At 37.1% G+C, this 13,127-nt stretch overlaps 1 protein-coding gene across 1 annotated transcript; it reads right to left on the bottom strand.

Annotated features, from left to right (window-relative positions):
- Positions 1-6,087: 6,087 nt before the first annotated feature.
- On the bottom strand, positions 6,088-7,190 carry LOC135232498 (olfactory receptor 4F15-like). The gene has a single exon (XM_064291873.1). The coding sequence runs from the start codon at positions 7,024-7,026 to the stop codon at positions 6,088-6,090; it is 939 nt and encodes a 312-aa protein (XP_064147943.1). The 5' UTR covers positions 7,027-7,190.
- Positions 7,191-13,127: the final 5,937 nt, after the last annotated feature.

The raw sequence follows: 13,127 nt of genomic DNA, 5'->3' as shown, positions 1-13,127 counted from the left end.
ACAAACACTAATAGGACAGGACATCTCCTCTAGTTATGTGCAGAGTGCAAAGAACAAATGAAAGGGCAGTTGAGTATTTATTCAGAGTATAAGTACTATATCGGTTATCTATTGCTGTATAACAACGTGGATTAAAGTAATAACATTTTACTTTCCCAAACCCATTGCCGTAAAGTTGATTCTGACTCATAGCGACCCTGTAGGACAGAGTAGAACTGCCCAATAGAGTTTCCAAGGAGCACCTGGTGGATTTGAACAGCTGAACCTTTGGTTAGCAGCCTTAGCACTTAATCACTACGCACTAGGGTTTCCTTTACTTACCCATGAGTATGCAATTTAGGCTAAGTTCAGTGTCTTAGTTATCTAGTGTTGCTATAACAGAAATACCACAAATGAATGGCTTCAACAAAGAGAAATTTATTCTCTCACAGACTGATAGGCTACAAGTCCAAATTCAGGGTGCCTGCCCCAAGGGAAGGCTTTTCCTCTCTGTTAGCTCCTTGTCATCAATCTTTTGCAGTAGGAGTTTCTCCATGCAGGAACCCCAGGTCCAAAGGGCTCACTCTGCTCCCGGCACTGCTTTGTTGGTTGTATGAGTGGTATGAGGTCCCCCGTCTCTCTGATTGGTTCTCTCTTTTATATCGCTTGTAAGATAAAACGTGATGCAGGCTACGCTCCAGGGAAACTCCCTTTACATTGGATCAGGGATATGACCTGAGTAAGGGTGTTACATCCCACCCTAATCTTCTTTAACATAATCTAATCTTGCCTCATTAACCACAGGCAACTATAAAGAACAATGATGATTCTGAGAAGCATCTCACATGGATGAATCTGGAGGGCGTTGTGCTGAGTGAAATAATTCAACCACGAAAGGACAAATATTATATGAGAACACTACTATAAAAACTCATGAAAAGGTTTACACAGAAAAAGAAACAATCTTTGATGGTTACAAGCGGGGGGGGGGATGAAAGCAGAGATTAGGATTTACAACACATAGGAAAATTACATCAACCACAAAATGGATGACAATCACACAATACTGGGAATCACGGCCTAACCTAGTTGACACATATTTTTGGTGGACACAATTCAATCCATGACACTCAGCTGGGCAGGTCTACTGCTGGTCTCACCTGGGCTCACTCATGAGGCTTTAGCCATCTGGCAGCTCAACTGGAGTTGGAGGGTCTAAGATGGCTTCACTCCTATATCTGAGGCCTTAGTGCTAGCTGTGGACTAGGCCTCTCTCTCCAAGGGGTTTTTTAATCATCCAGTAGCCTGTACTAAGCTGCCATACACGGTAGTGGGGAACATCCCAAGAGAACAAAGACAGAACCTGCAAAGCATCCTAGGCCTACACTCCAGAACTCGTTCAAAATCACCTCTTCTTCATTCCATTTGTCCACGTATGACACAAGTCAAGGTCATATTAAGGTTGGAGAAATAGACTCCACCTGTTAACAGTGGCCATGTTTTTCAATCCACTAGAGACTCCATAATTACCCATTCTGAATTGTAATGACTAGCTAAGTCTCAGAATTAGAAATAACTAATGGAGGAGGAAACAAAGGCATATCCCATGGGGATCAAATTTGCTTTTTCTCAAACTTCCACTGGTTCTAAAAGAGCATCAGTTCTCTTCCATTCCTGCCTTTGTTTTAGATTCAATGGATTTACAATAAGTAATTTTAACATACTAACTGCAGAGAAACTCCCTAGGAAACTATCGCAATTGTTTAATACTGTTGCCTGAAAATGGCTTAAAAACGGTTTGTGTCACTAATGTACTATAGATACAGATAGATACTGTCACTACTGATCCATGTAGGTATAGATACTGTCCCTCCTGATCGATATAGCTATAGATAGATAGATAACAATAAAAAAAAAAGTTGCTCTTGAGACAATTCCAACTCATAGCGACCCTGTAGGACAGAGGAGAACTGTCCTATACAGTTTCCAAGAAGTGGCAGGTAGATTCAAACTGCCGACCTTTTGGTTAGCAGCCAAATGCTTAACCACTATGCAACCAGGGCTACAGATAGATAAATAGACAGATACAGATAGTCACTGCTTATGGCATTTATCATGGTATATTGCAGTAATCGGTTTCCATGTTCCTCTCCTCTACCAGACAGTGATATCCTAGAAATCTGGAATTATGTGCTATTCTTCTTTGTATCTCCATCCCTAAATAACACGTATCAAGTGATTTTAAATACTGTTTAATGGTTTTAGATATTGAAATTATCAAACTAAATCCAGCCTTCTAATTATAATCTAACTTTCTACATCACTATTTCGAGAGACAGAGAATGGACTAACCAGAGGCCTCTAGCATAGGATCTCCTTTGGAATTCTTTTCTTAATACAAATTAATACTATAAATTATGGGTTATACATTAATACCTTATCAGTTTGATTATCAGAAGTTATTCTCTCCAAGAGAGGTTGCTTCTGAATAAGCTGAGAAAATTAAGGTTGTAGGCCAGCAAGTGGAGATTCAGTTATTAGATTGTAATGAACCACCAAAGTCCACGCAGAATTTCTAGATAACTTCCCTATCTCCCGACACTGTAATGTTAGATCCAGTTAATTACTAATGAGAAATTTCTCGTCTCCCCTCAGCTCTTTCCATTCATACATATTTCAGGATTCACAAGACAAATAAAAGCAGTGATAAATATTACTCAGTCTCCTATTATTTTTTCTTTACTACATTCTGTGTAATTGGGCAGTTGTACTCTGTCCTATATGGCTGCTGTGAGTCAGAGTCGACTCGGTGGTGATGAGTTTGGTGTGTGTGTATATATACATATACATGCATAGTCAGGAGAAATTGGATCTCTGCCATTATTATTGAAATCATAGGTTCCATAACATACAATGCTGATACAATTGTACCGTGGTCACCTTGGCCAAAATAGTCCTCTAAGGTTAGTCTGTCACAGTGGAATACTAAAAGCATTTTCTCTGAACCATTTGATACTCAGCTCTCAGCTGTACTCTTGAAAAGCCAACAGATGCACAAAGCTAAATAAGTAAATCTCTGTTCAGAAGCTATTGAAATATAGGCCTCTATTATTTCAACACCTATGATGCTAATATGATGCAGAAACCACCTCAGAATAAGTTCCTACTAGTTAACTATATTATCTAAGGAGGAAGGAGTTTGCATTTGCCAGACAGAGTTGTGCTTGAAGCTTAGTGTTCGTTTTATCTGTAAGTTTTTGTTGGAGTACTTTGGAGGAGCTTAATGGTATAGAAACGAGGCATCATTTGTTCAATCATTTTCAGCTGTCAATAAAAGAGTATTATTAAAGTGGCTCGAGCTCTTCCTGGAATGAGAGAACCCCATAAGACGTCTGCTCAGGCTTCGATCTTCTTCGATAAATAGCTTTATCTAGGACTAAAATCTCCAAGGAGTCAATGACATGCTGTTCACCATTAACGCAGAGCTCTGCTTGAACATGAGAAGGTTGTAAGATTATTTTTTACATACATTTCTTCTGAGTCTTTACCCCTTTGAATGGAAAATAAATGACTATTTTAATGATACACTACAATGACAGAACTGAAATCTTGAATAGCATTATATTTTATTTAATTGATGCATGTTTTGTGCTTATTATTCTATGCTGTTTAATGTAGAGAGAAAAATATTTTCATACTTTAAAAATACAGGTTACAGGGATCCACTAGATTTCAGAGGTCGTGGTGTGTGGTGATTAAGAGCAGGGATGCTGGTGCACAGACTGCTTGTAGCCCTATCCCAGCTCATCCATTGAAAAGCTTGTGTCACTAGGCTAGATACTTAATCTTTCTGTGCCTCAGTTACCTCATTTATAAAATGAGAGTATTACCTACTTGATTGCTATGAGAATTAAATACATATAAAGTTAATATATGTAAAGAGCTTGCATAGTACCTACCAAACCATAATCAATACATCTTTATGGTGGTGGTGGTTGGACAAAAGAATTGAATAGGCTTTTAAAATGCTGTGAGAACCCTGATAGATGAGAAAGGAGCTATATATAGAAGTTGCAACTGGGCTTATAAAGAAAAAGTTTAAGAGTAAGCAGAACCTACTGCCGTCAAGTCAATTCCGATTCATAGTGACCCTACAGGCAGAGTAGAACTGCGCCATAGGGTTTCCAAGAGACAGTTGGTAGATTCAAACTGCCAACCTCTTGGTTACCAGCTGAGCTCTGAACCACTATACCACCAGGGCAACAGAGCAAGCGCAGTGATGATAAATCTGACCTGAACGTGCCAAATTTGATTTGGAATGATTGCGCTTCTAAATTTCCAGTTGTTGAATAGAAAGTCAGAAAAACACAGGATGTTTGTAAGGCTATCCAAAGAGATTCTTTCTGGATTCATCAGGAGAAAGAGAAGCATAAATAAAGCTTACCAACAGGGAAAAGGAACAGTTTGATACATAGGACAATCCTTAGAAAAGTCTGGTTTTGCCAAAAAGAAAATTTTCTATCTGATTAAGATAATGTAAGGATAACGTATAATTTTTCTAAGAAATATTTACTTTACAAATGATTTAGCAATTTTTAAAGAAGTCTAAATAAAGTAGGGAGAAAAATTAATATAAAGAAGTAAAATAACTTCATAAAAGAAATCTGAAATCTTTCAGTAACTTAAGAATTGATTTCAAAGATCTGTCGAAACCATTAATCTACTAGGATATGAGTATATATATATGTGAAAATTTTCAATAATTTTTAAAATAAGTAATCATTAGTATAATTTTATAATGGTTTTATTAGTTTATCAATAGTTTGTCAATAGCTTGTTAATAGAGCAGAATGATTTTGTCTCTGGCTTATATTATCTTTGAGTTTCCAAAAGTTCTAAAGTGCTCCAGCTATTCAGTCATGGATACCATAAGCCACAAATAGAAGTAAATAAAATAATATAGAAATGTTCATGCTGAAACTCTTGAAGTTTACTTAAAATAACTGCCAACCTTGGTATCAATAAAAAAAGTGACCGTGAAAGCCATTTAGGGTGTTCATTAAAGCAGAAAGCAATATAAACAGAGAAATATGGTTTAATTGTGGATATTGTGGGAAGTGACATCAATAAAATTCATGAATGAAAAGTTCAGGAAGTGTTTGTATAATCATCTGGTATTAAAATAACCAGGACATGGTTCAAGAAATTTCTTGTTGGACTGAAACTTGGAAACAGTAAATAAGCATAAGAAATTAATGCCAATAAAATGACACCTCACTGCTGTCACTTCTGCTTTAATGAGTCAAGAACATAAAGGTAATCAAAGATGCAACCTTAGTACAAACTCCAAGAATTCAAATCAACAAGTGAGTCTAGCAATTTTTTTTTTAATTTATTAATCTAAAAGCAAGGAGACCTGATTCTCATCCTGAATCTATCATTTAATATCTCTGTGCCTGAGTATTATCATCTTTAAAATTCCTGGATTGGAACAAGTTGTCTCTCCAATTCCAGTTCTAAAAATTCACACTCCTATTATATTCCGATTGTTCCTCAGTAACCCAAGAATATATAGGGCAATAGGAAACAATGGACACTAAACTAAGAGGAAAAAAAATGAGATATTACAGCAGTTTAAAAAATAGTTTGAGAGAAGTAACTTTAACCCATTCAAAGCAAGTTAAGTGTCAACACTGAATTGTTAAATACATTCTCTGTTTGGCACCATTTGAGGAATAAAACAATTAGAAGTGGTGACTAAGATGAAAATCAGCTTTGGTTTCAAGTTTTACGTATTAGCAATAAAGCAGAAAAAATTTCCTAATTTAAGAAAAATATTTATCAACATAAAATACTCATGATTTAAAGTTATTATGAATATTGAACAAAATAATATATATAAAACCCCCAGAAAAGAGTCTGAAACATAGAAGTTTCCAATGTTAGCTCCCTCTATCCTTACTTATTATACTACTACACAACAACATGGTAGATATCTAAAAGTAAACTAGTACACAAAATTAATAGAACTCTAAAATTTTCATTATTTTTTTCCAACATCATCAAATAGAGTGTAGACCAATATTTTTTTTTTAAACTTTAAAGTATTTAGGAAAACTTCCTGTAACTCACAAGCTGATGGCACAGTTTTTTCATTGCTGCCTTCATCTCCTTGTTCCTGAGTGTGTAGATGACTGGATTCAGAAAAGGAGTGAGAACTGCATCAAAGATAGCAAGAAACTTGTCCAAGTGTGATGAGGGGAAGGGCCATGTATAAAAGAAGATCAACGGCCCAAAGAATAAAATCACCACAGTGACATGAGCTGACAAAGTGGAGAGGGCCTTGGATAAACCACTTGAAGAGTGTTTCTGAACAGTGACCAAAATAAAGAGGTAAGAAATGATCAGTACAAAGAAGGAACCCACAGAGATGAGTCCACTGTTGGCTGTGACTATGAATTCCAGCCTATTGGTGTCTGTGCAAGCAAGTTTAATGAGCTGAGGCAGGTCACAGTAAAAGCTGTCCAATACATTGGGGCCACAGAAGGGCAAGTCTACAACAAAAGCCAGCTGGGCCACTGAGTGGATGAAGCCAAGGATCCAAGAAGTAATCAAAATCAAAATGCACATTCGTGGGCTCATGATGGTCAGGTAGTGGAGAGGCTTACATATAGCAACGTATCTGTCAAAGGCCATGGCTGTGAGCAGCACCATTTCTGTGCCTCCAATGGCATGAATGAAGAAGATTTGGGTTATACAGCCCTCAAAGGAGATCACTTTGGGAGTTCTGAAAAGATCGTAAATCATTTTGGGGGCTGCAATAGAGCAAATTCCCAGATCAAGAAAGGAAAGATTGGCCAGCAGGAAGTACATGGGGGAGTGCAGGTGAGGGTCATAGGTCACAGAGAACACAATGAGGAGGTTTCCCATCAGGCTTGCAACGTAGAACATAGAGGAAAAGAAAAAGAGGAGAAGCTGGATCCCCCAAGAATTGGAAAGTCCTAGGAACACAAACTCAGACACCACAGAGTGGTTGGCTCCATCCATTGCCTCTGACAGCAAAGTTGAATATAAAAATTACCTGGAAAAGAGGAAAACAAATTTTTTCGAGAGTCACTTGCAGCATAAGTTTAAAGTTTTAAAGAAAAAAATATTACCTTACCATACACAGCCAGAAAATCCCTGTATAACCCCTTAACCCAGAGTTGTAGAAAACAGGCAATAACTCACTGCCACAAAGCACTGCTTCTGACTAACTCCCAGCCTCTCTAAAATTCTCCAGGTTTTGATAAGAGAAGACTATGCAAAAACAAATCCCGAATCAGAAAAAGGGTTATAGAAAAAAAAAAAAAAAAGTCTAGAAAAACCCTGGAATAACATGAGAAAAGAAGGAGGAAATAGGAAAGAACTCATTGATTTCTCCTTCACAGCTTGTTACTCCTGCCCATGGAGCTCCACAAACCTCAGGCAATTTCTGGTGACTTTTTATTTTTCCGACTAGTTTATTGCCTCCTAAATGCAACACTATCAATTTCATTAATACTATCATAGTTAGCCTCACGCTAGTGTAATTTTATCAAATTGTAGTCACCTTTATTCCAAAAAAAAAAAAGAAGATAATGCACAAACTCTAAATATATCCAGCTTTTGCAGCTCAGCCCAGGGAATGGAAGCAATCACAAAACTGGACCTGTGACGGAATTATGGTAGACGAAGGACAAGACCAGAAAAGAGATTTAGGCTGCAGAATCTAAACATGGGTAAGGCTAAAGTAATATAGCAAACAAAATTCTATTTCATTGGTATTTTTAGACCATTTACCATGCCATGTAAACTTTTCATAGTTCCTGGAAAGGTGGAAAGAAAACTGCACTTGGAATCAGAAGAGTTGTGATCAAGTCCTAGCCTTACACCAGTGTGAAATTAAGTCATTTCACCCAATCCTTCCACACACCACTCACTACTTGAACTCAGTTTCATCATTTGTAAATAAACAGGCTGAGGTAAGTGATAGTAAGTAATCCCTCCAAGTCTAACATTTCTATGATTTTATAACACAGTGATAGCCCAATATGTAATACAGCTCACCATAATGATGGTATTCTCTACATTGGGTTCCTGTCATATTCACCTTCTTTTCCCCAATCTGTGGTTGGTTATAAGTTCCATATTCCCATGAAAGCCCTCTCTTTACATTAATCTCTCTCTTCACTAATTCCTTTTGTACTACTTAAGTCATTCAACTAGCATATAAATGTAAATTCATGGTTTCGTTACTTTCCCTTTGCCATAACCATCTTTAATCAATCAACAAACATGTATTCAGTGCCTACCATGCATAGTGCATGGTTTCAGGACTTCTTGAAGTATCATTTAGGATCATAGGACTTGTTGAAGTATTCAAATATTTGCTATCTTAAAGCTTTAACATTTTAACACATAAAAAAGCTAATTAATTAAAAACTTGCTATATAAAGAATCTCAAATAAGTTGTATGAACATAGGACTTTTGAAGCAGAAAATATACCTACGAGCCAGGGTATCAGGGCTGTCTTCAGAAAAAAAGTAGAACTTATGATATACTTTAAAAGATAGATATAATTTACTTGAGGAGACAGCTTCCTGTCTCAGATCAAAGAACTATGGAGACATAATCAGGGAATGTCTTCCAGTCTGGAGCAGCGATTAGTGAGCTATCTCTGGAAACAATTGATAACACCAAAGACAAAACAAAAAATGTGGCTACCATGTGCAGTATAGCATGATAACTCCTTTATGCATACCATCTTGTTTGATATTTATAAACACACTGAGAAGTTGGTATTACTATCTTCTTTTTACAGTTGACTAAATTGAGACCAAGAGAGAGGAAGTTAATTATGCAAGGTCACAAGCTAAACCAGTAATTTGCTAAGCTATTGGTACTCAGGTCTGCCTCTTAACCAGTTATGTAGGGAAGATTGCTTTTTTCTCATGACTTTCTGATTGTATGATACACACAGACTTAGTTCTTTTATGGATTCCCATGTTCTACTCTCATCACCTTAGACAGATCTAAGTAAGAGAGAAGAAGACAGCTTTGTCCTCAGATGTTTACAAGCTTCTGGGAGTATAAACTACATCAAAAACGTCCACAATTTATCCAGAATATTTAAATGACGGCGGTAGAAGAAGGCAAATTCATGTAATACCTGCAGCTCAGACCATCTTGGTTGAGTTCCTGGACTGCCATTGTCTGGATTCACATGAAATCCTTTAGCTTCCAATAGAAGAGACTCAGCTCTTACCATTCTCTAATGGAGAAACCAAGGTGTTCTCTCTTTACGTCAAGAAGTGAAATAAAGCCCACAACTAAACCAAGTCAGGTATTATTCCCACATATAAGTCTGATTTCTATCCATTCTAATTCCTTTATCTTAGACACAAACCTCGGATTGCAAAGGTTTATTAAAATAAAAAATAAAGTAATTTCAGTTTCTGACTGCAGGCCCTTCTCATTTGTATTGATTCTTGCTCATTATGTTCAGGTAAAGCTGCTGCTATTGTACAGAGTAACATTAATTGATTTCTACCCAGAACAATTCTGTCACCCAAAGTACCTGTTCAATACTGGACCTTAGGAATCTCAGTATCGTATACCAATATCCCTAAACTATTTCTATATTTACCACCTACTCACTTATTCAAAGACCTACAATGTGACTGTTTCCAAAGTGTAAACCTCATTCAACATTTCCCTGGTTAGAACCAACATTACTTTACACACAAACAGCTCTAAGAATACTAATGTTGTAGGAGATGCAGCTAATTAGGACACAGGAGAGTACTGACCAAATGATGCTGCAGAGACGTGGGTCGCCAATGTGAGTTCATTTTTCAAGGGAATTGTCACCTGGAATCCTGGCAAACCAACGAATAAAGCTATTAATGAGTCACAAAAGGAGAAAAAAAGGGAACAAAATTTTTCCTAAGGAAGCACCATTTTCTTCCCTTAATTTGAAATATTTATTTATGAATAAGGTTAAAAAGGGGTCTTCAAGGAACTTTCTTATATTTATATTAAATCCATTCTATCAAAGCACCTTGGTAGTTAAAACAGATAACTACATAGAAATCCTCAGGATTTGTGTGGTTGTTTGTATGCTTGTTTTAATTTCTGTAAATCTACTTTTCTGCTCTATAATAAAAAAACTAGCATATTCATGATCCTCATGGAATTATTTAGCTATAGATTCTATAACACGACCCACAACTTAACTAAAAATATACTCAGAAACAAGGATACCCTTTGCTGTTGAGTCAATTCTGACTTGTAACGGCCCTACAGGACAGAGTAAAACTGCCCCGTAGGGTTTCCAAAGAGCACCTGGTGGATTCAAACTGCCAACCTTTTGGTTAGCAGCCATAGCTCTTAACCACTAAGCAACTAGGGTTTCCAAGAAACAAGGGTAGTGTGCTAGAGTTGGTAACATTAGGATTCATAAGAAACCTTCAACTCCAGTTCAATCGGTAACTTACTCTGTAGCTTTGGGTAACTCACTTTATATCTCTATGGACTTTTTTTAATCTGTAAAATAAGTAGGCTATTGAAATTATTTTCATAATGCCTTTCAGTTCCAAAATTTCCTATATCATATCAAGCACTAATATTCTTATTAATTTAAGAGAGACAGTGAGTACAAAAAAAACAAATAAACATTAAATAACAGCATTAGATATGACTTACTTTTGCATACATGGCCTAGTAAAAAGAAAAAGACAATTTAGAAAAGTAACCACAATTCAATCATATTATTTCTTACTACTTATCATAGAAGTAGTAATTTGTGTGATCATAGAAGTGGTAAGTATAATTAGATAACCAAGTAATTTGAATGAGAAGAAATAAGATTTTGCGTAAGGACTTTGCAGTCAGAATAAGTGGATCTGGAGATATTATAGAAAGAAATCTCAGGTGATAGCTTGGAAATGCTACTCCACTGCCTGAAATCCTTCACTGGAAAGGTAAAGTTCAACTTTACCATGACCAGCATGGCACAAAAAACAAAAATATGTCTTGACTCCTGGTATTAGCACTTGCTGTTCCTTCCTCCTGGAATGTTCTCTCCCTAATCCGTGTGTTTGTAGTGAAGCCTAAACAGATAGTTTTTGAAGAACATAGAAGACGATTATTAAAAATCAGATTGCACCATGACTTAACTACCTGAATAAAGTCATTCGATGCAACAGTTGTATAGAAAATATTTCCTTCAATTCTCTACTCTACAGATGATTTTTAGCTCAACAAAATGTATTGAAATTCTCCTGTGTGCTGGGTCCCTGCTAGGTTACAGGCTATACAGAAATCTGTAAACAGTAGAAACAGAAAGAAATAAAAAAAATCTGTAAACAGTAGAAACAGAAAGAAATTGTAGGAAGAAAATCCATCGCAGATATTAAGGTAAAACTGGAAAGAGAACGGGGAAAACAGACACTGCTGAAAACACATTAAGAGAGATAAAGGTCAGTGATACACATGGGCCTAACCCATGAGGAACTTACAACCTAACTGGGGAGAAAGCCATATAAACAGATGCCTTTAAGGTTTTGAGTTTTTTTTTTTTTTTTTTTTTTTTAGGGTAATATAATTAAAAGCAATATGTCAGTAGGTACAGCATGCTATGGGAACACAGAAAAAGGAATCCTTAGCCCAATCTGGGGATTCGGGGAAGGATTATTCAAAGCCATGATACATGAGTTGAGTTTTGAAGGATAAGTAAAAGTTAGATAACTGCATATTATATTGCAGAGAAAGGGAGTAGCAACATCATAAACACGGAAGTGTTAGTGTGATGTATGGAGTGGAGCAGGGGGAAGGAGTGCAGGACACCAAAAAAGTTTGTGGGAAAGCAAGGATGAAGAAGGGGCCCTACAGACGGTCTAGTATTATTAGATTATAAGGGTCAAGAGGGAATCAAAAAGAAGGCAGAAAGGCAGAAAAATAATGTTATTAATTATTTGTAAATTTATAACATTAAATGTATAAAAGTGGAAAAAGAGTAATGTCTAAATAAATTATTTCAACTTCCACCTTAGAAATCAGATGAAGAAGAACAAATTAAACCCAAGTAAGCAGTTTTTTTTTAAGCAGTAGGCAGTGGACAAGTAATAGCAGAGAGCAATACAGAATGAAATATAAAAGAGAAAAACAACACATAAAATCAAAAGCTAGGTCCATGGAATGATCAACAAAACTGATAAACTTCTCAACAGACTAATCAGAAAAAAAAAGAAAAGAGAAGAAAAATCGTTATTGTTGTTTGTTGCTGTCTAGTAACCTCCTACTTAGGGCAATGTTATGTATAATAGAACGAAACATTTCCCTGTGCCATCTTCATGACAGTTGGTATGCTGGAGTCCATTGCTGTAATTCCTGTGTTACTCCATCTAACTGAGGGTTTCCCTTATTTTTGCTGACTACCAAACATGATGTCCTTTTCCATTGATTGGCCTTTCAGATGATGTTCCCAAAGAAAGTCAAAGTATCGCCATCCTCATTTCCAAGGTACTTTCTTGTTGTACATTCAGGTTGTTTCAAGAAGGAAGATGAGGAGGCAGAGCCAACATGATGCCATAGACAGACGTACCATGCCATCACTCTGCAGCAAAGACCCAAAAAACTAAGTAATACAGATACAACCATCAATCTTGGAAACCTAAGCATCAAATGAAGGGATAAAGAATTAGGTCAAACACTGAATGGAAGAAGAAATTGATGGAAAACAGAGAATGAGGAGAGATATGGAGTGGAGGTCCCCTGCCAACTAACATGGCACAGATTTACCATCTCAGAACACAGCCAGTAACTACCCCAGACAGGGAAGGCAACTTCACATAGCTCCCAACAGGAGACAGAGCACCGCCCTGAATGGCACCTCCACCTACCACCACTGAAATCCACAGCACTGCCATAGCTAGAGAGCCACTGGCCCGCCACCTTCCTGGGTCTGCCCTGATCCCTCCCCCAGCCCCACTGGCTTCCACCATGCCACCATTTTTTCTCTCTTTTGTTTCTTTCCCTTCACACCAAGCCCAAGGAGCCATGTTCCCTCCCTTCTCACCAGACCCAGGGCCACCTGCCCTCCTTGCTGGCACCCACTGTACCACCA

The sequence above is a fragment of the Loxodonta africana genome, chromosome 10 (genome assembly GCF_030014295.1).
Source record: "Loxodonta africana isolate mLoxAfr1 chromosome 10, mLoxAfr1.hap2, whole genome shotgun sequence".
In the NCBI taxonomy this organism is placed as follows: domain Eukaryota; kingdom Metazoa; phylum Chordata; class Mammalia; order Proboscidea; family Elephantidae; genus Loxodonta; species Loxodonta africana.
Note: the sequence above shows the minus strand (reverse complement) of the source record. Positions and strands in the feature narration are given on the sequence as shown.